General features: G+C 32.0%; 2 protein-coding genes across 7 annotated transcripts; both read right to left on the bottom strand.

The window, feature by feature from the left end:
* Positions 1-1,783: 1,783 nt before the first annotated feature.
* On the bottom strand, positions 1,784-6,504 carry LOC141724991 (uncharacterized). Its single transcript, XM_074527330.1, has 10 exons — positions 6,170-6,504; positions 5,481-5,640; positions 4,945-5,006; positions 4,382-4,541; positions 4,153-4,273; positions 3,434-3,515; positions 3,243-3,346; positions 2,354-2,432; positions 2,205-2,255; positions 1,784-2,131 (listed from the first exon to the last, which is right to left on the bottom strand). Exons 1-10 carry the CDS (start codon positions 6,392-6,394, stop codon positions 2,048-2,050), a joined length of 1,128 nt encoding a protein of 375 aa, XP_074383431.1. The 5' UTR covers positions 6,395-6,504; the 3' UTR covers positions 1,784-2,047.
* A 1,966-nt stretch (positions 6,505-8,470) lies between these two features.
* On the bottom strand, positions 8,471-20,234 carry LOC141724990 (DNA topoisomerase 3-beta). 6 transcript variants are annotated; one of them, XM_074527324.1, is made up of 15 exons: positions 20,077-20,234; positions 19,905-19,967; positions 19,470-19,573; positions 18,824-18,917; positions 18,241-18,340; positions 16,757-16,997; positions 15,186-15,348; positions 14,976-15,095; positions 14,753-14,832; positions 13,738-14,016; positions 12,278-12,446; positions 11,744-11,872; positions 11,409-11,621; positions 10,467-10,646; positions 8,471-9,290 (listed from the first exon to the last, which is right to left on the bottom strand). In XM_074527324.1, the coding sequence occupies exons 1-15, from the start codon at positions 20,095-20,097 to the stop codon at positions 8,646-8,648; spliced, it is 2,601 nt and encodes an 866-aa protein (XP_074383425.1). In that variant the 5' UTR covers positions 20,098-20,234; the 3' UTR covers positions 8,471-8,645. The 6 variants fall into 6 exon arrangements, with proteins under 6 accessions (XP_074383425.1, XP_074383426.1, XP_074383427.1 ...); XM_074527325.1 differs by having other exon boundaries at positions 19,911-19,967; positions 20,077-20,233; XM_074527326.1 differs by having other exon boundaries at positions 19,916-19,967; positions 20,077-20,155.
* Positions 20,235-27,782: the final 7,548 nt, after the last annotated feature.

Genomic DNA, 27,782 nt, shown 5'->3' with positions numbered 1-27,782 from the left:
GAAACCAAATATTACTATTTAGGAATAATGATTTTAATGTCACTCCTTAAAATGATAGTCTCAAATGTCACTATAAAATGATTGATCGGGAAGTCGTTTCTCTTATTAACAAAAACGTGGATGTGTGTAACGTTTCGTTCTTTTTATTTTTTCCTAAATTTCAACATGTTATTTCAGATCCTGTTTTTATGTCAAAACGCATTTCAAGTTTTCGTTTTCAAGGTCAACGCTACATGAATTAGCGTTTTCAACCTTTTTTATTTTATTTTTATTTTTCTTTAATTTATTACATAACCCCAGGTCATCTTTGTAGACCCTAAACAACACTTGATATTACATTTTTAACTATAAAACACAATTTAAAAATAAGTTTTCATTCATTTTTAATTAATATTTTATATTTTCATACCTTTTTATTGGGTTTCAAAACATTAAAATTTTAAATAAATTTTTTAAAATTCAAAGTGTAGGCCCTAATTCAACAATTTTTAATTTTTTAGGTTAAAAATATTAAAAATTGAATAAAAACGTGTCTAATTCAACAATTTTTAACATTTAGATTTTCCAATCTCCTTTTAGGTTTTAGAAATATTAAAAAATAAATTAATAAAAGGTGCATCGATTTAGGGTTTAGGATAGAGCCTAAACCCTAATTTAATCCAGGGTTTAGGGACTTGGAACAAACTCTAGTTTTTAACATTTTTAAATATTTTAGGGTTCACCGGTTCTTAATTTAAGTTTTAAAAATATTAAAATATTTATAGATAAGAATAAAATACGAACAAGATACATCTTAAAATAACTTTTTAATCTCTAAAACACATCATTATGTAGCATTTCTGGTAAAGAAAAATAAAAAGGAAAAAGAAAAAAAACATTTAAAACGAGACACCAAACAACGTTAACTTTAAAATCAAAATATGAAATTGCGTTTTGCTCCCATAAAATGCTTGGAAATTACGATTTTAATAAGAAAAGAAAAAGAAAAAGGGCCGAAACGAAAGACGCAATTCCGTTTTTTATTAAATAAAAAAAATAAGAAAAGATTTCGTTTTGAAGTGTCATTTTGGACCATGTTTTCCAAAATGACTTTCAAGGTTATTCTTCCCAAAACAGTGACATTTAAAGCAACACCCCACTTTTTTTTGCCATGTAAATATTTTGCCGACTTTATAAAACATGGATCTTAATCCTCGAAGATCGTGTATTAAATAAGTGTTATCTAACACAATACTTTACAATCCTTAAATCTTTATTTCAAGGGTCTAGATTAAAAAAAAATTAACTTCCGCGAAAAAGAAAAGTCGTTTCCGCAAATATTTATAACGGAAGATAAAAAGTCTTTTCCGCAGATATTTATCGCGAAAAATAAAAAAATTAATTTGAGTCATTAAAATATAGATTCGACGCTACGATTGGGATAGGACCCTATAAAACATATTACTTATTAGCCCCTTTTAGTTTAAAATGATGATATAATGGGGTCTTTTCTCAGCTTAAAGCTACCTAAACCGGCTCTTAAACTTCGCTCCTAGATAAAAATAAAAAGAAAGTATACACTCGAGTAACAAGCTCATCTAAAATCGATAGCAATTGAACCTTAGTTCTCCAGCTAATCTAAGTTTTGATACTCAGCTCATCTAAATCTTAAGGTGCTAGAGAAAGGCCTTATTAGTTCATATATTTAATACTACGTTCCCCGTGGATAGTCACAAATTCACAAGTAATTTAGAACATGAGTTAGGTACTTTCGACAGGCATTAGATATTAGATAGACTTAGACTGTATATAGATCTGTATATAGTATGTACATTGTTATAAAAGTTAAAACAAGTATCCCATCACCCAATTCTAATGTCTATAGTTCTGTTAAGAGAATTCAGGGTAATCTATGAACAAAACAAAACATACAGGTAAAAACTTGGTCGGTCCATATCCTATACAACAGATGCATTTAACATGGAAAATGCTTAAAGGCACAAGAGTTTGCATGCTCATTTTCCTCTTTATACTTGGATTTTGGATTGCTATAAAGATGTAACGTAACTCATGGGACGCGTTCCAATACTCTCTGCAGTGCTTGTTTTATACCTTCTTGATCAAGTACAGTTGTCAGTTGTATTTCTTGCACCTGTATCGCCAACAAGGAGTTATATACGTAGGTGTGATGTAGATGGATAGAGTGGGAAGAATGCATAACGTACCTGTCGTCCAGCTCGAGCAAGAAGAGTGAACTGTTCACCAATTGATGGTGCCTGTGACCAAAGAAGACTCAGACTTTGCACTGAATTACAAATCAGACATGGCATATCAAAATAAATGTTTTACTTACTATACACGAAGAAACACTCACATTTGATAGCCAGAGTTGCAGATCTTGTGAAACCACACGTTTCTCAAATCCCTGCCGTGTGATTCTTACATCACTTATACTAGACCAGACCACAAAAGCACGAAAGTGTGAGTGCATAAGGATAAATATGTCCACGCTTTTTCACTTTCTCATATATTATTTTTCAATTTAATATTTCTCAAAATATTGGTTTCTGTATATTAAAGTATAGGTAAAGCTAAACCCGGATTATCTTGAATGTGAAAATTACCTTTTGTATGTATTAAATATATAAACAAGATGCACAACAATGCACAGATAGGACATGAAAACCTGTTGAAAACATGTAAGATGAACAAAAACTGTAGGTTGTGAAGGAATCTATCAAAATATGGCTCAACAAGAGTGACCGAGTAATGTATTAGGGCCTTACGGGGTTACTCTTCTTTTCTGATTTGGCTGGGGATGCGGGGTAGGAGAGCTATGGAGAGAATACTAGATAGAAGAACATATCTAACATTTTTATCTACAAAAGACGGAAAGAGAGTGGTACCTTATTAACCCTTGTTAAAATGTAACAGAAAATCATAACTCTTAATGATTTAAGTTACTAAGAGTTGTAGAAGACCAGATTGAAAGAAAAGGAGGCTAAGGTTTGGGAAATAGTTCAAGTCAGCCAAAAAATGAACACCTAGCCTACATGCAAATCCGCATATAGCAAGGTTACAAGGATACAATTTTTTTTTGGGGTACAAGTCAAATACAGAAATTAAACAAATATGCTATTTTTAGTATTTCTTTGTTAAGTTAAAAGTAATTTTGAAAACACATTTTTATATAGCAAAAAAAATTAATTATATGGTGGATTAAATGAAATAATGTACAACTCGAGTGGAAACCATGACCATACCCATCTTCCTGTAAGAGCTCTTCTATTATGGTTTCAAGCCCCTGAAGAGGCTCAATATCATAGCTCTCATCTTCACTTGAAGAATCGGAACCAACTGAACCATCCTGTTAAAGTTGCAATGATCACAGACCAAGTAACAGGAGGAGATAAACAATAATTAATAACAGAAGAACTTGGGAAATTTTAGACACCTTAGGAATCACTTTGTCCAAAGTTTCTAACAACGGATCTTCCTCTAGTTGCTTAATAGACAATGTAATCCTCGACTTTTCCCTGCTAACATGTTATAAATCAGAGCCGTAACTATAATAATGACAATCACATTTACACTGTCAAGTAATATATAGCTACAACCTTACAAGGGCATTATTAAACACAAGTGAGTTTGTGAAATTCTACTTCTGAGGTATGCAACATTTCTTTTCAATACAAGCAGTGAAGCTATATAGATTGAGCACCGTCCTCATAAAAAGTGACAATAATATACAGTCACAGAAACTATCAGAACAAAATATCACTCCAAAGAGTGGGCACCGTAATATCTAAGCATCTTTTAAGTGAAAACATAGCAGCAACACCCTAAGTAGGATTAATTATCTATGACATTCAGGTACCAACATACATTCATTCTTATATACTGTTGAATTTATGATAAATAATGCTATATGACTGCAACTGTTGGGGAACATTCTACTGTACAGAAATCTTACAGAACTTAATGTTGTTGTTCGACTAATCAAAATAATCAAATGCTCAAATGACATTCGTCAGCTTATTCTGTTGCAGAAAATAGGATTGTCTGACCATATATTACCAGAAGATTATGCCAGAAATCTTCCCAATTAATATAGCTTACAATAACCTAATGACAGGCAGATAAATGTGATGCTTTAACTAAAAGAAAAATTACCTATCTATTTTAACAATTTTTACCCGCACTTCATCACCCTCATGTAGGACATCTCTTACGTCTTGCACCAAATCCCAAGACACCTCTGAGACATGTACAAGACCGGTGAGATGATAACACCCTGCAGTATAGTATACTAAGCCATTAGTAAATAATAACTTAAGATAATAAAATAGAGCAAATCCTTTCGAATTAACACATGGTAAAAGGAAATATAGGAGGGAAGTACCATTTGGGAACCGTAAATGAAGAAATGCACCATAGTCCTCTATAGAACCCACCTTCGCATCAAATATATCACCCACTGAGATTTTTCGGCTGAACTTCACCCAGGCAGCCTCTTTCTCTGATAAGATCAATTTTTTATTTGTTTCATCTGCCTGGATTACCTGAGAAAAGTAATTCATTGAGATATTAAATAAGAAAAACTGGAATCCCAGTTATATCTAGGCAAGATAAAGTAAAAAATCCGAATATAATAGTCTAATAGATAAGCATCTAGCATTACAAATTGGGGGGTAACAAGAGAATCACTTCAGTGTTAGATGAAAAAACCAGATGTAAAAACAAGTTGTACTCATGATTTATACAGGTAAATTGCACTCTATCTTCCACAACTAAATTCTGTCCTGATAGTTTTCAGCTTCTATGTACTTAAATGTTGCAACATCTCAAATCCACCAGCATAAATCTTTGAGGTTTGGGTGTTTGTACTTTTTCCTTCTTTCATAGTTCAGCTTATGGGAAAGAAGCTATCTTAAGAGGTACGTCTGACACAATATTGTAAGGTACCTTTACGGAAATAAGAGACCCGGTCAAAGCTCTTGCAATCTCTTGAATGCTCTTGTTGGGTTCTGCATTGGCCATAGAATAACAGGAGAATTGACATTAGCAAATATAGAACCACTATATCATGAGGAAAATCTCATACTAACATAGAAGTCTTTTATCACAAAAGCATATCAGCCTTTAGCAAGAAAAGAAAAACATGAAGTGATTATCTAAAACAACTTTCATATCTAATCCATATTGCTAGATATTGAAGTTCCAAAGGTATGACATACTAGTATTAAGTAACAGATTTTTTTAACCTCAATAAATTTCATAATACAGATTAACATATCTATATAAAAAGCAAGATGATTTTTAAATTTACACTGCTTAAAGCACTAGCCTGGTAGACCACTGGCTAGGCACTCAAAATCACTTGCTCTATCTACTTGCCTCAAATTCTTTCATCAATTTGGGCTCTGAGAAATGTTTTGTGAGAATATAAAGTAGGCAAAAGGAAGTACAAATATTTGGCTGAAAGAATAAAATAAATGCACCTTTACATGAATGATAAGGGCTCAACTGGGGAAAAGGGAGGAAACCCAACAGAGACTGGAAGCGCACTAGCAGACCTCCACCATTGAAGTTCTCAACCCTTCCTTGGTAAATAAGTCCCTTCTCAATATAAGTTCTTGCTTCCTTCCAATCTGCGGATCCCTACTTCTTTGCAGAAGCAAAATCCAAATGACATAACAGTCAGTTGAATCACCAAAATATCAAGCTTTACATTCAAAATCCAGCAGTATGGGTAGGAGTGGCAATGTTTGACACACTCACACACCCGTAACTCGAATTAAAAAAAAATACCATATACAACCCAAAATGACAGATTTGTTATGCATGAACATGGCCTGAAACCCAAAATTGACATCCCCGTATATGGAGTTTATTACCATTAATGATAAATCCATGTAAACATAGTTTGATCACTATTTGAAGAAAGTAAATTATCATCAACAAGTTTCAAGATTAATTAATGTTAAGTTCATAAATGACCACAAGCTTATCATTAACTTGATTTCAGATAAATAACATCAAAGTGGCATTTTAAGGGTTAAAGTATGGACTTATCCATAGGTACATAGTATGAGCTAATGGGGCAAACTAAGCAAGTAATAATTATGAACAGAAAAATACACATACACAAACACAGGATAAAGCTGTAGCTGGAAACAAGAAAACACACCCGAGGAGGAGCATCATTAGTGGCAGGTTGAGCAGCCTGATCAGCTGAAACTCTAAAAATGCACCTGGAGGAATAGGGACATTTTATTGAAAAAGAGAGTAGCGAAGATGGGTTGAGGTTTGAACGAGGTTGCAGAAAGAGTGAAGCTGAATCAGAAGAATGAAAGAAAAGAGAAGAGGAAGAAGAAGAAGAAGAACCCAGTTGGGTTGTGAAGAACATGGGCATTCTTGATTTCTTGCCTTGTCTAAAACAACAGAACACTACTTCGAGTGAGTGTGCTAGACCGTGCTGTTTTTTTGTTTGGATCACCAGCTCGCACGTCCCCCTTCCCTATCCTCTTCAATTTTGTGCTTTTTCCACACTAAATTCTTTTCATTTTTACGCAAGGTAAAAATTGAGTAAAATGCATAATGTGTACCTCAACTTTCACCTGATTTTCATAAAATGCAATTTGTATACTCCAAGATTGAGAAATGCTTCAAATTGGGTATTTCCGTTACTTGCCTACTAACGGTGCCAGTGCTAAGGTGGAAAAAAAAATATAAACTGAATGTATAATTAAAAAATTTTAATTACACAAAATCAAATTTAATAATTAAAAAAGGATATTTATATTTTTTGAAAAATCAAATATTGAAACTAACTATTAATGGGTAAATATGAAAAAATATCTATAATTATGGATTGTAAAAATGAAATAAGTGACAAATTTTTCCCGACAAATATGATAAAAATAGACTGGTAGAGTACGTAAATAAAGTATTAAAGTGCACCACATCTTACATTCGGTAAGTGAGGTACATAACCTATTAAGTTATAACTTGTAACTTTGAAAGTGATAACTTTTTTACTTATCAATTTTTTCCTTAAAATCTTTTATGCTTCATAATTTTAAAAAACTACAAAATAAGTTTTAAAACAAATTAAATATTAATTATAATACTAAAAATAAATTATTCTTATTCTTTTAATATATAAATTGCGATTATCTATACTATACTATAATAACCGGAATGGGATATAATTTGGTTCAACGGTTATTTTAGTTATTAAAAAAGTAAATATTTGTGTTATATATCCGCTAAACTACTAAATTGTTAAACTATCAAGTTAAACTACTTATACTACTAAACTACCACTACAACTTATTCAATTATTAAAAATAAATAAATAAATAATTGTATAATCCACTAAACTACTAAATTCTTAAACTTCAACCATATGTCATCCTATTATTTTTATGATAAATTTATATAAATATTTTAAAATTATAATATGACGGGATAAATAAATTTTTTAAATAATAACGGAAACTCGTGCATCGCACGCGATTTAAGCTAATATATTTTAGAAAAAATCATAATAAGACTAATTTTTAAGATGGAAGGAATATTCACTTAAACTTAATATAAGGAAACTAATAAAAGAATAACATGCATGTATGCTTAAATTTTAATTTGAATGAGTTTTAAATATATATTTTTAAAAGTTTAACCTTTGTGGAAAAAGTATATTTATTCAATTTTTTATCACAAAAATATCAGTTGATATATACAAACATACACTCAAATTCTTGAAATTAGCCGTTCAAAATAAGCAAATGAACATGTATAAGGAGGAATAGTTATGTAAATTTTGGTCCCCTGAATTATTTTTTTGCCAAATTGGTCCCTTGATTTTAAATGCTAACAAATGTACTATAAAAAGATACATAAAAGAAGTATAAAATTTGAACAATTAAAAATTTGCTGAATTTCATTCTCAGATCGTCAGACTTTGATGCAGTAACGGACAACTAACGGCGGTTGGTCAAAATATACAAAATGCAGCTTTTTTGAAAATCGAAGTACACAAATTGCATTTATGAAAAGTCAGGTACACACTCTGCACAGAAGGTAAACTTCAGGTACACATTATGCATTTTACTCGTAAAAATTAGTACTAACTTTTTTGAATTTGATTGATCTCTGTTGATCTGTGTCATTAGGAACTGATTGCAATTTGATAAACATGGCACACAAATAAGCTGGATAAGTTGAAAGTCAATTATATTGATCATGTTCTAGATTAAAGATCTCACATTTGAGCTGTATGAATATAGTCCAGCTCAATCCGATACAACTGCGGGAAGAATGTTCAGCCGAAACAGAAGGGATTTCATGAACACCAATGAACACCAAGAATGTTAATGAGTACACTCTAAAGAACACATGTTGTTTATGGAAACATGTGCACTTGACTCAACCGGCGTTAAGAAGGGTATCCGAGATGGTCATACAGCCCACAAAGTTTTGAATGCTGTTAAAGAAAGACGCCCATAAAATTAACTGTTGTTAGAATCAATCTTATTTGACAAATTTCTTGTAACAAAACTGCAAAACATACATTTAGTACATTCAGAACTTTACTTTCAAAAAATTACTTATCAAAAGAAAAAACTGCTACAACTCACAATACAGGTTTCTATGCGTCGCTATCAAAAATCTCTAAAACTCATTTTTGGGTCCTGCTGTTTCCTTCCACCTCTTCCTCTTAAGCTATGTCCTCTCCCTCTCCCCCTCCCTCTTCCCCTTCCACCCGTCCGTTTAAAGAATGACTTTCCATGCTTCATCTCAATCATGGAATGCAGTAGCTCATCACAAAGGATGCACCCGATATACAAGGTGGCTCCATCTTCTAAAGGTGTTGTTTTCTTATTGAAGTCCACTTCTAAGATAGTGGATTCACATTCCGGACATTTTTCTCGAGTTGTGGTTATCCGATGAGCCCCTTCAGGAAGGAAAACCAGACAATTGCACATGTTGCAGTATAGTCTCCATTTAGGAGCACTGACAGGGTCGAGGACAAGTGTCCCGCTGCATTCTGGACAGGCACAAACACCTTGAGCAATTAATGAATGCCGGCAGGTAGGGTGAGGACACATGAAACACGGCATGCCAGCACCTTTACCCAGTTTGCCAGTACTTCCAGCTTTGCTAGCACCAAATAATGTGTCTATACCTTCGAATGGAGGATTGTTATAACAGTAAGGGCAGAGAGGGAATGATTTGCCTTCTGGACCAGCCATGGAAAATATTAAAAGCTCAAAGTTGTCCAAAGGACACGTTATTTCCTTGTACAACTGCAATGATGTAAATTTTTATAATTAAATGATTACTTATCCAAGCTGGACACCATCACTTTGGAAGAAATGTAAAACAGTAATACCTCCTAAGTATTACTGTTAATTAATATGATTCTTGAAGCTGATAATCAGAAGTTCAATCTTTATGTTGTAATTAAGGTCCTGGAATATCTCCATTTGGCTAATTATATGACACCTATATGTTAGAAGATTTTATTGTAAAATTAAACTTGATTGCCTGCACTGATGTTGCTGCTATGCAGTATAAAATAAGTTCATGCCTATCAATAAAATATATCGCTCCATATTCTACAATCATGTTTTCTCTTACATACTAGTCCGAAGTCTTATATGTCTAACAATTACTTATATTTCCTCAGGTATAGGTTTAACCCCATTCGATTCTGTTCAATGACAATAGTTACTCCCTCCATCCCATTTTAATAGTCCACTTTGCAAATTTAACACTGTAATATCTTTTTTCTCGGTTTCACACAACAATATAGCTTGGTTTTTATACATTATATTAGTTACATATGGTTCAAGAGGTAAGTAAGTGTATACATATATATACACACACACAAAAGTCATTAAATAATGTGCATTTTAAATTTCTAGACAATGATATTTATGAGGAGGGTCTTGTTACTTAATTTAGTCAATATTGAACCACAAAATTTGCATGGGATATAGAACAAGACAAATATCTTGGAAAATATTTTTTAAACAAAGTGGACTATTAAAATGGGATGGAGGGAGTATTAGATACAGCCGTCACAGGTCTCTACATGAGATGTACAAATCAACACATAGAAAACAAGTGCCAGGCATATCTCTGCGATATGTTTTTGCCTAATCTGACACACTTGCTTATCTTGTGAAAGTATCCAAGGAACCTAAAGGAGTAATATCAGTAATTACAGAGGACCCTCTGTTACTGAAGTACCCTTGGTTCTTGTAACATAGCTAGTCCACATGTGTATTTGTGATGTATGGAGCCAGCTACATCAGTAATATTAGTAATCACAAAGGACCCTCTGTTTCTGAAGTACACTTGGTTCTTGTAATGTAGCGACTAGCGAGTCCGCATGGGTAAATGTATTGTATAGTTCGACTAAATTTTGTTAAAAAAAGGTGAAGATATAATTTTTAATGTCACAAGGGCAGTAATACCTTGATTGTGCCCTTTTGAGGGACATAATACACTTCCTCGCATGTACCACAGAATAACCGCGACGGCAAGCTAGAGATGTACTTCATGTACCTCAGACATTTACCGCACTTGCTAAGCATGCGTCCAGAATCTGAAAGTGGAGAGAACTGTGCTTCAAACAGTGAATCCATGTTTTCAATCTGGAACAAGCAATAGAAAAGAGCTTAGCTTTTTGTTATGATAGCTTAATATGTTTGACCAGGAATAAAGCATATATAACATGCTATGTTTGACTGATTTACTAAGCGCTTTCTTCATTTGATTGTTATTAGTACATGTGCTTCTCTCTTGCTATTACCAAACTCAACACTACGTTCAATACTTTATGTACCATCAAAAATTTCAGCTCATCTTAAGCTGTTCTTCCTTTCAAGTTGAAGCGAAATAGCCAATTAAACTAAAGAGGGTGGTTTTTCTGAACTCAAGCATCGTCCTATATGTGCAGGTTCCGCCCCACTTTGAATAGAATTTATTTTAAAATGCTTTTAGGTCGTGTATCAAAAATTATGGGAATGAATTGAAAACCTACCTACACGCCGTAAAAATCCTTTTAAGAAATGAGTGCTGCTGAGTGCTCAAATTAGCAAAACTGCTTTTAAGACATACCCAGGTGAAGATATTGATGGCAATGTTTTTTGTTATAACATTTTATGTTTCCTCTTATTGTGAAGCGAACAAACAAGTCACTTTCATAGGTTGTAAGCTACAAAACATGTGTCTGGTAGGTACAGGCATCAGATCAACGGATAACATGTATTTTAGTATTTACCAGATACACATTAAAACTTTTTAAGTAAATTTATTTTCATACTAACTGATATATATTATCACATGCTTAATATTTTTAATCAGTTTTTAACTGCAAGAAAACAGGTTTTTATCATCATTATCGTATAGTGTACCTTCTTCACAAAGTAACTAAACTTCTGCTGAAATTGGGCTAGTACATGCTGCACAACAAGAGAATGGTTGGCCTGGCCTTTAGAAACAAGTGTTATCTGTTGCTCTATAAAACTCCTGATGTCGGGTAAACAGAGATCTGGATCAATACATTGGTAGCCTCTAATTAAACTGACACCTAAAGCAGTTGGAATCAACCTTCTTCCAGCTTGTACCTGAAAGGGATACCACATGAATGCATGAGTAACTCATACCATGTACAAAATTTCTGATCAGAGAATTTGCTTATAACCCAGCATATCCAAATTTTATTTAAACTTTAAAAAATGTTACGAACCTGTACGTAGTTGCGTTCACTAATGTTGTTGATATGTACAGGAATTGATGCGTCTGTCCCAATTCCATTCTTCTCCATCAAAGAGATCAGCTCACTCTCACTAAGGTAGTCTGGTGGTGCAGTGTTCCCCTACAAAATTGAAGTAAGATTTCTTACCAAATGCATTGAGCAGTGATTGACATCCCCAACCACAAGCATAAAAATGAAGTTCACTCCAAGACTAAATCAATTCATCATTTTTTAATATCTAAAAATAGTAGCAGAATCAGGACTTTCACAGGCATTATAGATGATGGTACGCCATTATGCAGAAGTATTACCAATTCTATTTCTAATTAATTTGCAAAAGGAGTTGGCCGTTCAGGAAAATATTCTTCAGAATGCTTCCCTCATATTTCCTCAATGGATTTGGTCTTTCTCTTTCTTTTTTTAAGATAAAAGACAAGATGGAGTGTGGATCTTTATAACAATGTAAAGGAATGAACAAATTTTTCAAACTTTTAAACTCAAAAGTTCATGGCATCAGAAAAATACCTCATACAACTCAACTTTAGAAAGTTCTATTTTGTCCCCATTGGTGAGCCGAGGAAGACTTTTCTCACTTATGGCCAACCATGGCATAAGTGATGTGAATCCTTTAACTGTGACATTTTGCCCCGTGCAGTAAAAGAATTCTCCACCGACTGAAAAATCAATTTTGGTTCTACAAACATCCAAATACATACATTTAATAAATTGTAAAATCTGAATTGAGATCAGGAGAAAAGTAAGTGGAAATTAGAAACTTAAAGTGAAATAGCCACAGTTCAGCAATTTTTTAAAATCAAAAAAACTTCACATTTGTATGGACACAAAACTCAACTGTTTCTTCTCTTCTTTATCTACTCAGGTTCATTCTGTTAGTCATCTTCTTTCACTCATCAGTCTTTCGGATAAATCCAAAGATATACTACCTCCTTTGCATTGATTCTTTAACATTTGCTTTATGCATGTTAATTTAGGAGAGTAATCAAGTAGGATAAAAGGGTAAGGATGGGTGGTTTATTAATGTTTTACATTTAAAAATGATAATAGCATTAAACATTTAAAATGGATCTACTATCAAAAATATCAAAATTATGAGAAAAATTTGCCATTAATAGAACTGTTGCAGAATGAGTGGAACTACCCAAAATGGTATATGTTGCGGAATGACCAGCATGGAGGCAGTAGATATTGTATGCAAGATACCAAAATGGAGTTGCTTTGTAAAATGAAGTACTTCTTTGGTTACCTTCCCAATACGTATTTCAACTTTCTAGGTAGTACTCCCTCCGTTCCTTTTTTATTTGTTACTTTTGGGTAAAACACACATCCTAAAAAAAATTGAATTGTATCCTATGTTTCCATGTATACCCCTAATTAAAGCATTAAATGATGAGTTAGTAGTGTGAATATTAGTTGTAAAGTTAAAACCTTGGAACTAGGAATGTAGGGGTAAACATGGAAAAATATGTACAAAAATGTATTGGAACAAGAGTGAGACAACTATTTAGGGACAATTTGTTTTTTTCAGAAGTGACAACTAAAAAGGGACTGAGGAAGTTCCATTTAATAACATTGTTTGGTTGCACAAAACAAAGGAAGTGCAACTTCTTTGGAAGTGTGAATACCCATGATATGTGGGAAGTTGCTTACCAACCCCGCCCTTGGTTACTTGAAGTTCCCATAAATTTAAATACTTATATCAACAACTTTTCTCACTTACTAGGAATATTAATATTAATTATCAAGAAACGAGTACTTTCTATAGGATGTTAATTCCGACATGCAACCTAACAAGCAAAAAGGTAGTACTAGTTTTCTTGATATGGAAGAAATATATATAGACTATCAATGGTAACATTTACCATTGTTGAAATCATAAATGCCATTTGACGGAGGAATCTTGGTTCTGGCATTTAAAATTTAAGCAAGAGTATCCTGCTAAAGAGTACGATTGGCAATGCTATTACCTGATAAATTTGCAGTCAGGCGATAAGGTGCCAAGAAAGTGTTGACAGACATACTGGTACACTCTCCAAGCATCATATCCTAACATATCCTCCGAAGCTGAACGCATTGGAGTTATGGGAGGGTGGTCACCTACATCAGTTCCTGAGCGTGGTTTGACATAGCCATCAGCTAGTAGCTTCTGCACGTCATAACCAAATACTGGATTGTTCCTCAAAACGTCTAGTGCTCCTCTGAAATCAAATGATGAAGGGTACGCAGTGCTCTCAGTACGTGGATAGCTACAACAAAACCAATAAACAAGAAATTAAGTTTAGAAATTCATAATCAGTGATTGATAGATATGGAGGAGAAGCAAAAAATGGGAGGGGAAGGGGGGAAAGAAAAATCTGTAAAAAAACTATAAAATTAGGACAAGACAAAATGTCCCATGAACTACGCTGCTTTTTCCTACATCAACTAAGATGACCACCAGAATCACACGATTTTTTGACTTCCAAGATGCATCAATATATACTCCTCTCCTCAGAATAGGTGTCTAACGTAGATTTTCCAGCAGATAAAGATAACATACTTTTAGCCTTTGGCCTTATTACATTGGGCTAAATGTACTTTTGGCGATGAACTATAGCATTAGCAGCCAGTCCCATTATTATGGTTAATGACGAAATTTCTGCAAAAGATTGAGGGAATGTCACCGCTGGTATGTTACCAAACCCATGAAGTAATTGGTTTTTATCTAATTTTCAGATTCTAACAAGACAATCTCTTAAAGATACAACAAAAGGAAAAAAGAAAAGTCAAGACAATTTTTTTTAAAATTTAGTAGATATCACCTGCTAAATAAATAAACTCTTACCCCCCACTAAAAAGGAAACATATTTTTGCAAACCTGGTCACTGAAAGTATACTTTAAGAAACTCTACATGTAAATTAGATGTTGAGTCCTAATTATTCACTAACACAGGGTGTAACAATTTGCACTAGAATGATGTTCACTGGAGGTTCAAAAAAAACCTGATAAAACCCTGAGTATACAAACGCTCAGCTAATTGCATAGCCAATTGAGGACCAAAGCCTAACGAACTTGAAGCAACCTGAATCAATGAAAATAATTTGTCATCCAGTTGTTTTACACGCAGGAACTTGAACAGTATTGCGAAATTAAGGTCCCAGAAAGGTAAAAATGAAGACTTTAAAGCATGAGAGAAATATGGAATCTCAAGAAATTCTATCCCACCTTCAGAAGGTTAACTGTATTAAGACCAGAAGGGCGAACTTTGGTTTCCTGCTTTTCTGATATGCTAGTAACTTCAACAAGTCCATCATCAACTATTAAAGCCCGAAACATCTCCGCAACCTTAGTTTCGAAATATATACAGTATGGTGAAAGTCATGCAAAATCCAGGTAAAAGAGGTTCATAGGATGAATCAAGGAGAGAGCACTTACATCTGCGTCAAACAATCTGTTACGCTCCCACTCTAACTTAAGCTCATATCCATTGTGAACGATGTAAGGATGCACAGCCCAAAACTTTTCTGGCTTAAATGTATTTATTTGAAGGTAACGTTGCACACAGAACCCAAGTGTAGGAGTTTGACAAGGCCCATAGCTAAAACAATTTTGAATGTTGGGAGATAATTACAAATAAAGATACAACTTTTTAGGAATACAAGAATAAATTATAAACAGAACAAAAACAGGTATATAGTTTAAAATTTGGAACTCGACTCTGAATGGACAAAAAGCAATAGACAATTCAATTGTGAGGTGGCTGCAGCCTTCTCAACACGTTAAAATTCAAAAAAATGCTTTTGAAAGCACCCAAAGCAGAAATTAAAAGAAATTTAGTAATAAATATTTTTTGTCGAAATTTCTTTTTAAACTAACCAAAAAATTCTACAAAATCTATCACATATTTAAGCAGAATACCACTTCATAGAATTTTTTTAAGTATAGCTTTTTAATTTGAAGGCACTATACATAACATATGGCATATCATAAACCCTAAGCTCAAGTTTAGCAATATTTTGTCTGAAGATTGTATGCAACAAAATTACCACCTTTTATATAACAAAATATAAATGACTAACCAATGGAACAAGTAGAGTACAGGATTACAAATTTTAATTGGTATAGTTGCATATAACTTTAAATATGAGCATTTAATCTGTTAGCCCAAAATAAGTGTATGCTTAGCATTTATACAGCATCAGAGAGGCTTGAGAGGCAGATGTGCAGCTAATAGAGTGAAGGGGGTAATGGACGGGTAGGTAATTGAACCTTGATGCTTGAAGTAATGGACTAAGCTTGAAGTCATAACAAAAGTGTTAATTTTTTAATTTCATAATATCCAATAACAAAATGTTAACAAAATAAATAACAAAATGTTAACAAAATAAATGTGTTTATTTATTAGTTTATATACTATAAAATATATTTTATTCTAATATATTTGTGGCATGCGGTTGCGATAATAAAAAATTTAAAACCGCATCCAAACCGTAAATAAGCTATTCTTAAAATTTTTATCCACAACCAACCCACATTTCGCGATTATTCGCAAAATGTGGTTCGGTTGCGAGCAGTTAATGCGGTTGAGTGGTTCATCTAAATTATCCATCACAATTAGAGACGTAATCACAAAAATAAGTCGCAATATAATGTAAGTGTAACTGTTTGCTATGAACATATGCTATACAAGTACTTCACCACTTATTATGTAAAAAGTATTCAAAAAAGATTAGCAAAATGTAAGTTATATATCTAAATCCACAATTTCCACAGCCACTTTTCATTAAAACGGTCAACATCACTACCCAAAAAATCATGAATGTTACTCAATGTTCATATGAAAATAGGAAGACGTTATGACAATGCATGTCCACCAAGATGAAGGGAAAGGAGAAATCAAGTGATCAAGCAAGATGAGATTTGACGAAGGCGCCAACAAAATCGACAACTATAATATTAATATGATCATAACCAAAAGATGTGAAGGGAAAGATGTGAAAACTAACGAGATAACACGGGAATCAAGATTTCCATATTTCCCTTGGAAATAGCTGGTCTGAAATCGAGTGAATGCAACACCAACTTTCAAATCTATTTCTTGGCGAGCATCAACAGCCAACGCCTCATCTCTGTTGGGTGCAACGAGGTTGTTCATTGCCTTCTTAATGTCCTTTTCAGTTACAGAAGAAAAGCGTGCACGAAAAATTTGTCTACCGTTGGTTGGATGAAATCCAGTGCAGTCGATAACTGAATTAAGATTATCAAAAGAAGAATTAATTTTTTAGGAGTAAGAAAAAGAACTATTTACCTAGAAAGTCAGCACTGACACCAAAAGATAATTAAAGACCAGCCTCTGATAACTAGAACTATAACAGAGATTATTGGTAAAAGAACATCTAAAGATCGTTTGCGCTAATTATATTGATTTATTAGTCATCTCATTTTCAATTCTAACTTATTCAGGACTAAAAACGCTAGTCACTATTTAGCAAAAAAAAAAACGCTAGTCACCATTCATCGTATCCTCCAAGAAAATGATTTCCTGAATTTTTGTGAACTTTTTGGAAAATGAATTTTGAAAAAACGAAATAAAGGATTGTGAAGTATTCCACCAATTATTAACCAACTACAATTCCAAAAATTGGTAAACATGAGAAATTCTAGCAATAAAAAATATAGAAAGAAAAAAAAATAAAAGTCAAATTTCATTTTATGCCAAGTTCCTTCTGCATCAGTTATTTCCATATATTGTGTTGACAGTTGACACTCTTGCTGCAGAATTTTTTTATTCTTTATTTTGCAGGACTTCAATGATTGTTCTTGTAATTTAAAAATTCTCAGCACTAATTTATCTTTCATTTAATCTTTAGAAGAGATGAGTGATCAAGTATCAGTAACACATAAAATATCTGATATATAACTCTGTAGAAAATTAAGGAAGTAGGCCTGCCAAAAGATAAGTAAAAGTTCATTCCTCCGTCCCACTAGGTTATTAATATTTGAAATGGAGTGATCGACACACATTTTAAGGCTCGTATCTAGTCTAGTTTCATAACTCATTTTTAAAATTTTCTTTTTCCGAAAAAAAGTTTAATGTTTGAACTTTTATTCAGAAAAGAAAATTTTGAAAATAAGTTATGGAAATATACTAAATAAGAGCCTTAAAATGCGTGCCAAACTTTCTATTTCAAATGCTAAGAACCTCCTAATGGAACGGAGGGAGTATCAAACATGACATATCTAGCATAAAGGAATTGACCTTTAAAAATACAAAGCTAATTGCTTAATTGCTATTAGTTCCCAACAAAAAACAAGTGAAGAGAATATCAATAGGACACTATTAACTATTCATGCAAAAATAGCGAGTATTGCCTAAAAATATAGTGCACTTTGTAAGGCCTTTCAAATATTCAGAAAAGAATTACCTTAAGAAAAATTATAATATTACATTCACAGAAACTATTGCATACTACGGTGTAAAGAAAATTACCTTCAAAACATATATTTTCTCCTTCACGGTCGCAATCTAACCATAATACTAAATTTCCACAGCCACGAGCTTCTTGGTTTAAATGTTTACGGATATGAGCCTTAGATTCAGAAATTTTAGTTAGCAACTACATATTAAGTAAGATAACAAATAGACAGGATTGACCAACTTCTAGTAAATAGAAATATCCTTTGCTCCACAGTAAGTATTAAACTAGACGTTTAGTATTAATCGGTAACACTAAAACAGGTAATAGTATTTTAGACATTTTTGTTTCACGTTTAGATATGATACTTAATATGGATGCACCATGCCGATGGAGGCATGGACGTCATAGCATTTTGTTGGCTAAGCAAAATTTTCCTTTGACCCACATCCTGCCATGTGGGCAGGATTATTTTTTTAGCCTACAAGTCTGCATGACTAGCAAGTACAAACAGATGCATTGTCCAGTGAATAAAGCAGCATAGTATAATCAGGACCTTTCACTAGATACATATATCTGAACTATTGTGTTTTGGTTTTATAATTTTCAAGGTACAGAGGGGGGAAAAGACTAATAATAGGTCATAAGATTTCACACCTTCGGATTTGATTCTGTCTTCAACACGGGCGCTTGGAAAAGAGTAAGAGGATCCGTTGCTGTCCAATCTTGATAAGCTGCTGGAAAATCTACGCTACATTTACAAAAATAGAAAATAAATATAAAAGCGTATTCAAAATCCTAATTTATCAAAGTTCACGAGGTAAGTACTAGAGATATAGGACTAATAAACTCTTCAGATGCTGTAAGCATCCTTAAGGATACATACAGATCATGACAAGTAAATATTAACATAATATCTTCCACAAGCTAAGAAGTAGTTCAAGAGCTGCTATAAAAATTCAAATGTCTATAAATGACACTGTAATCAATTTAGACTTTAGACATAATAATGACCATCTATTACATAATTTTTTAAGAGATCATAAACTGGAAGTGAAGGAAGCAAATAGAATTTAATCTAAAAATTGCAATCATACACAGTGTAATTAAGGTGAGAGAGAGAGAGAGAGAGAGGCAAGACAGGTATTTCAATAAATCAAAAGATTTAAATTACAGACCGTTTAACATATATTTTAACACATAGTAAGGAAAAACTAAAGCAATCACCTAGCATAGAGGGACTACATTAATTCCCCACACTATATTGTGCAAAATAGAAGTCGGGAGAGGGGGATAAAGGAACCTAAAAACATGTCCAATGACAGATGTCACTTTATAATGTGCTTTCTGCCCTTGAAACATAGCTTCAAACTCATGGACCTCAGTACTACCCCTGCGGCTTGACATCTGCACCAAGAAACTTGATAAGACGTTGCAATTTAAACCAAACATCGATAACAAAACAATCAAACACATCATAATACAGACCTGCAAGTAATAAAATAGTAATACAGTCCACGCAACTTGTAAGTCAAAATAAACGTGTTTCATAAAACATATTATTCCTGTGTCTCACTTTTAAGATAAATTTCCAGTACCAAATATATATAATAGAAAACGGTTTAACGAATTAAAGTTCTTGTCATTTTACGATTAATCAAATAACAAACTAATTGATAATCAAGAAAAGTGAGTGAGGGTATAAAATATATAGGAGGGGTTAGGGTTTGAAAAACACAAGTACTTGACCAGCGGAGAGTGCAGTTGCAATTGAAAAAGCGATGCTAGGTTTTTCTGCTACCTGAAATAAACAAACAGATCAAATTTAGAAGTAAACCTAATAAATTAATCAATTAATTTTGAAATAAAAAGCGAGAGAGCGAGAGAGAGAGAGAGAGATGAATTCTCGCCATTAAAACTTTGGGGGCCATCACTCTTTGGTGTTTCAGGTGAATTCTTACTGGTGTATATACTGTATACTCAATACTGTCCAGTTTTCCTTTCCCCTGATATAAGGACTCGTTTGTCCGCCCGAAATTATGGAAAAATAATCTCCAATATCACTTTTTGAAATCTACGATATACTAAAACAAATTAGTATAACATCATCGTAACTTAAGTGTAAAACTCTTATTTAAGAATTTACATCATCAAATCACATCTGTCAAAATCTATACTATATTATAATACTATATTATAATAGACGAAATATTAAAAGTTTGATAGTTGTTTGTCGGTACTTACTGAAATTACTTAATTATCCATACTTAATTGTTCTAATTTTAATTATTGGGTCGATTAATTCTAATTCTAATTGATATCGAAGTCTACTTCCTCTATTATTTTATCAATTTAAATTCTATTTTATATCGAACTCTATATCACTATAATTTATATTAAATTCAACTTCTTCTACCAATTTAAATTTTAATTCATATCGACTTCTATATCATTCTAATTTGTTGTTTCAGGCTAAATTAAATTTAAACAAACTAAAAATAATTCTTAAGATTTTGTTGATATAGAATGTGACTCGAGTTAAAATAAAATAATAATACTATCAATTCTCCTAAAAAAATTATACGAATAAACTTGATAAACAAACTAATATATTTATTTATCCATGATAAAAAAATACAGTATACAATTGATTTAAACTAACACAAAACTAAAATAAAATACAATTCAATCAACAAAAAAACATGTATACTAATTATTCTGTCTATAACAAAATTATCTTATTGATCTAGAATTTAAAAAAATTAAAATTAAACTAAAAATAATTAGTTTAATTTTGGTCAGTGTATTGGCCATGAGGTTAAAATAAAATAATGTAAATTACTGATCTGAGATAAATCAAATTAATATTAGACCAAGTATAATTCGTACCCTATTCATGTGAAATAAAAATTCAAATTTTATTTAAAATATAATTTTTTTAAATACACTTAGAATTTTCAATAAACTATATCGTTTAATCAGTAATATTGCATTTTTCAAATATCTTTTATGGAGTTATAGTTAATTGATTAAGTATACACTATGCTAAAATAATAGTTTTTTAAGGTAGCCACATAATGGAAACATTATATTTTACCCTCAATAAAATAATAATTTCATTATAATAATATTCACCCCTTACCAATGTTATAACTTTAAATAAGTTTAAATGTTCAAAAAAGTTATGAACATATATGTTTACTTATATAATTATCATAAAGTCATATCATTTAAAGTTTTAAATGAACAAAATTAAAAATTGAATTCACGTATTCTTTTAAAATTATGTAATATTAAAAAAAATTATGTAGTTCGTGCATCGCACGGGTTTTAAACTAGTCTTTCATTAATTTGTTGATACGATCATTTACTTACAATTTTCTCTTCATTTAATTTACTTACTTTCTTTCAAATCTCTCTCTCTTCATTTATACGTCCACTAATTCTCTCCTTGCTTATTTCTCATTATCTTTCTTCCTATTTTTATATTCTTAAATTACTAATTTTCAATAATTCCATTTTCTTCACTAATTTTATCTTATTCAAAATTAATTTTATTTACACAAATATTCATTATTATATTTTTATATTTAATAAAAAGTTAATAATCAATATTTATAATTTGGGTAATTTTATTTTTTTAATTTCTATATTTATAATTTTATTTTATTCTCATTACTATGTTTTAAAAATATTGTATTATTATATATTAAATTAAGCTATTTTAAAATAATTTTTCAAAAAATAATTAAAATATAACCGGACATCTGCCCGGGAACTAATATAGTGAAAACATAATTCTAAATATCACTTCATAAGTTCAGATTACGTTTTCAAAAAAGAGAAAAATGAGGTCTCGTTTCACGTTTTCAAGCATCACTTTTTCTTTTATTTTCTTTTTTTCAAATTTATTATCTCATATTAAGTCATGTTTATAGACCCTAAATGTCATTTGATATAACATTTTTAACAATAAAATAAAACTTAGAATTAAATTTTCATTCGTCTTTAATTAATATTTTATATTTTCATATCTTTTTATTGGGTTTCAAAAATATTAAAATTTTAATTGATTTTTAAAATTCAAGCATGACTATTTAAATAATTTTTAATTTTTTAGGATTCAATAATCCTCTTTTGAGTTTTAGAAATATTAAAAATTGAATAAAATCATTTCTAATTTAATAATTTTTAACATTTTAGTGTTCAACAATACTCCTTTCAATCTCAGAAATATAAAAAAAATATTAAAACATACACCGATTTAGGGTTTAGGATTTAGTGTTTAGGCCTAAACCCTAGGAACTAAACTCTATTTATTATCATTTTTAACATGTTAGAATTCACCAATTCTCAATTTAGGTTTTTAAAATATCAAAATAACTATCATCTTGGTCACAGGTTCGTATCTCACGGAAGGAGAATTTATGATTATGCCTCCTGAGTCACAACATGTCGCTTAAATGCGGTTTACCTTGGTTCACGTGATTTGCAGGCTATTGCATGAGCCCGTAGGGTTTACCCAACACACCCAAAAGGGTAGCGGCTGCGGGTTACCTACGATTAAAAAAAATACGAACAAAACACTCCTTATAATAAAATTTTGAACTTGAAAATATATCAATATTTAATATTTCGGGTAAAAAATATTAGAAAATAATAAAAAAAGCTGTAAAATCAGAAGTTCAATTTACGTTTCCCTTAAAACCAAATTTTGGATCACGTTTTGGCATCAAAAAGAACAAAAACAAAACCTGAGGTCCCGTCACAACAACTTCTCAAGTTGCATTTTGACATTTTCAAAAAAAACGCAAGGCTTAATTGCGTTTTTGTTGAATAAGAAAAACGGAAGGCGAGACTCCGTTTTGAAGTGATATTTGGGGTCATTTTTTTACAAAGTGACATTGAGGGTCATTATTCCCCAAATAGTGATATTTGGCGGCAACAAACGAAAATATTAATGCTGGTAAAAAAAGGTGTATGCTATGTTTTTGTTTATAAAACAATCATTTTTCCAAAGTTAGTTTTTATATTTAACGCATAAAAGATCGTGCAAATCACGGGTCACATTATATTTTTGTAGTGCTAATTAAAAAGAACGGGTCACATTATTATTCATATAATTATTTATGTATTATAATGATTTGATCGTTGGTACGATTAGGAATTGACTTAATATTTTAAAAAATAATTGTATGAAAATTGATAATTACACGAAATTCTCAAATGTTAATTTTATATGTAGTTTCTAGAATTTTTTGTTTTCAAAATTTATATTTATTACATTTGTAATAACCCCCAATAGAAGATTTATTTTGTTAATCTGGATAAAAAGTTTTTTCCCGTTAAAGGGCCGTTAAAGGGCGTACTTCTTCTCTGTCACTTATTTTGATAACTTGAATTGTATATTTCTCAAACTAAGTTGAGCATAATTTCAATTATTTTTTACCATTAATCGAATAATGCTTCATAATCAAAGTTCTGGAAAGATGATATGTACTTTAATTGTGTCATTCAATCTTAAAATTGTTATATCCATGTTATGTGAGTTAGATATGTTGTTCAATATTTCCGTAAATTTCATATTCTAAAAAAATATCATTTTACCCCCTGTCAGACCAACATTAACATTTTGTTACAACGACCAATCATGTTCCACTATGACTTGCGTGCCTAAAGATGATATGTAATTTTGATTGTATTAATCAACATTAAGGTTGTATCCATTTTGATTGAACTTAGCATGCAGTTCAATATCCTCACAAATTGCATATATCCAAAAAACACATTTTTAGCCCCTTGTCAATTCTTTGGGCAACACTAACATTTTGTTGCAATGATCAATCACGTTTCACTCTCATTCATCTTGAAATTATTATTTGTGTGCAATATAATATGCAAATTCACTGCAAATATTACATTATATATCTTTTTATTGATTTCCTTTAATTTTTTCGCATTTTAATGAGTATCGAACACCTTAATTAGATCGTCATCACAAATCGTGATAAAATCAATCATCTTTTCTTGTCAATCTTATCAATATGTATTGTGACGACCTCAACCTCGGGGTGTCACTAAAATATAACAAACCACGAATAAAAACTACTAATTAAACATTATTATATAAACACGATCCCAAACCAAGATTTGATACAGATTCAAGTATTATTTAGGTTACAACACTACAATTAACTTATTCAACAACCTGACACCCTAATTAATTACAGCAACTCATCAGACCGCATGGTCTGATACAAACTACCTCAGAGGAGTCGGGACCGGAGGGGGCTGACACTCTATTTTGCCAAGGTCTGACTGATCTTCTAGACATCTGAAACATATAAATACAAAACAAGCTGCAAGGGTGAGCAATCAATTGTTCAACAGTACCACTATATGAATAACAAGTAAAGCAGTGTATATAAAAATAGTATAGGAATAGAAATCATAACTCGTTTACGAAAACAAGTAAAACATGTATAAACTGGATATCAACAAATAGCATGCTCTGTAAAACGTATCATCAGTCGTGTGTTGTGTGTATACCAGAGTCCAAATTTTAGCATGCTATTTTCATTTATAAATCCACTGTTCCATTACAGGAACCATAAAATCATCTGTTCTGTTACGGGAACCACTAAATCCAAAATCAGATATATAATTGGTCAAATCCTAGGGACAGCTGATCAGTCTATCCCACCACAAACCTGTTCCGGAACTCAGAGACTAGCTAGGTATCTATCACGATGGACTAAGTGGTTTAAATAGGGCGCCAACCGACTTAGCCTCTTACGCAAACCCGCTGGGCTGTTACGGGCCTCTTACGCAACCATCCAATATTTGATCTATTTTTTCCAGTTTCCAAGCTCAATTAAACCTATCTCTTTCAAAACAATTATATCACATCATACTTTCCAAAATCTTTCCAGTTTTAATCATAATCTAGAGATAGGCATTTTCAGAAGTCACTTTCCCCCCAAAACACAAGTTAATAAAACATATTTAAACACGGGGGATACGTAACTTAAAATGTTCTGTTCCGGTACGTAAATTAAATCAACATTGATCATATATACTGAACTGTAAAAGGGCTGTTTAGGGGTATTTTCCTTGCGAAGCTTTACAACTAACACTGGCTTGACTTTAGACCGACTTTAACTACTGAGTCCTTCGACTTGAACCTACAGAATCGAAACATCCTAGGTTAGATGACCAGTTATGCTTGACATATCCTCGCTAGACAATTACCCAACGATAACGATTCTCGACCCGTATATATTCATACAATATTGCACACGTGACAATCAGGGTTCGATTTATATTTATTTAGATATATACACTAGATTCGTATTTAAAAGAAATTTTCAGAAAATTTGGACAGCGACTCCTTTATTTATAGACCTACCCGTCGAAACATCATCGACGTCAAAATTCCCAACAATTCACAATTCGGAATTTATAATACAATACGACTCGCCACACAAATATTTATTAATGTTCCGAAAATAATTTATATGGATCGTTTTATTTATTTAAAATATTTAGGACTCAGAACGGATCATCACGGTCCACCGTCGACTCAACAAAGTTCATCGTCGACGACGGTAAAATCCGGAGGTACCCTACTCGGATTTCCAAATGCGGATTCTACCGATTAAATTCCTGAATAATCAAAATAACCATGCAATTAATCACAAAAATTCAATCGAATTTTTCATAATTAATAAAAATAATAACCGAAATTCATCAAGAATCAGGAACTCAAATTCGAACAGCCCAACAGAATCATGGCAACACAGAAGCAAAGCGACAAGGACACAACAAGCACAAGATGCGGGCGTGCAAACGCGCACAGGGGAGGGGCAAAACCATCGACCAGGTCACCGGAAAAAGACAGGGAAGGCGGCGAATACCGAGAAGAAGAAAACGCAGCCGCCGAAACCACACAAACAAGGGAGAGACTGAGGCTCATATATACCTATAAGTGTATGTATCTGTTCTTGAAAAGGGAGAATGGAGAATTGAGAGAGAGTAGAGAGGCTGAGAAGAGAGATTGATGTTCAGCCAAATAGAACAGAAAAGAAATGAATCACCCCATGCATCTCTGTAGCCCAGCCGCGTATCCCATAAAAGGACATGTATTGATTTTTATAACCGAAAGCACTCTGCTCGACACTGATTTGCAAAATTATCGATTACTATCACGCACGAAAATTGATCAGAAAAATTTCTGAATAGTCTTAAAATATCACAAATAATTTGAAGTTACTAAAATAAAATTTTCATAATTTTTAAGCTGTTTTTGAAACGCAACCCGTACCCGCATTTAACGAATAAACGAACAACGCGCGGTTAAGTTTAATCCCGAAAATTTCCAAAATAATTTTAAAATTCATAGAATATTGAAAACTTAATAAAATATGAGTTTCGTAACTTTTAAAGTATTTTGTAATTAATTACTGATTTTACAAATAAATGCATTCAGAAAAGCATTTAAGGATAAATAATTAATCAAATATTGATTTCTAAATTTTATAAAATCCCAAAAATATTTATTGAAATTGTAAAATCATAAAAAAAAAATTAGAGACAATCCAAATATTTATGAAGATAAATTTTACCATAAAATCACTTTTAAAAGCGAAACAAAAATAATATGGTTCAACAAATAATGCTTGCAGACCAATAATCACATATAAATAATAGTAAACAAAACACAGTTGATAGAATCAGTATACACCTTTTTATTTAATTAATTACGCAATAATTACACATTTAAATAATACAAAAATATACGAGTCGTTATATCCTTCCCCCCTTAAAAAGATTATGTCCTCAGAATCTTAATGTTAAGAATATGTTGTGTACTTGATGATAAGCTAAACAAAACACCTTAGTAGATTTAACTTAGTGAATTTTGTAGCACCCGACGGATGATCAATTATAGTCTCGACGGATGATTCAATATAGTCCCGACGGATGACTAATTGATATCCACCGGGTGAGTAGCTTATGTAACAATAAGTACTGTAGCACTTTTCTGCAAACAACTTTGTATAGATTCTGTAGTAGCTTATGAATCATGTAGACTACTTGTTAGATATATTTGTGATGTCATATTTAATAATGATTTGTGTTTAGTTTTCAGATCTTAACTAACAGGACAAATCAGGACTTAACTGGAAATCAGTACTTATACTGAAGTCAGAACTTAAGATATCAGAACTTAAGTTATCAGAACTTAAGTTATCAGAACTTAAGTTATCAGAACTTAAGATATCAGAAGATATTTATCAGGAGATAATATCAGGACTTAAGAAGACTTTCACATAAGGAAGGCGGCTGATTGAAGGAAAGAAGATTAAGGCAAACACAAGAAGAGATATGCATGGAGAAGAATTCTATGAAGAATAGAATACTTGGAGGAAAAGATAACTAGTTGATATATTTTAGGATGCAGACTTATATTCGATATCAATTAGAAGTTTATCTTGTATCTGTGTGTCTATATAAACACAACATAGGGTTTACACTATAAGTGTTATCATAATCGAGAATATTATTCATTGTAACCCTAGCAGCTCTCGTGATATTTGCTCATCACTGAGAGAGA

The sequence above is a fragment of the Apium graveolens genome, chromosome 5 (genome assembly GCF_009905375.1).
Source record: "Apium graveolens cultivar Ventura chromosome 5, ASM990537v1, whole genome shotgun sequence".
Classification (NCBI taxonomy): Eukaryota; Viridiplantae; Streptophyta; class Magnoliopsida; order Apiales; family Apiaceae; genus Apium; species Apium graveolens.
The sequence above is the reverse complement of the archived record's forward strand: the minus strand, read 5'-3'. Positions and strand labels throughout refer to the sequence as shown.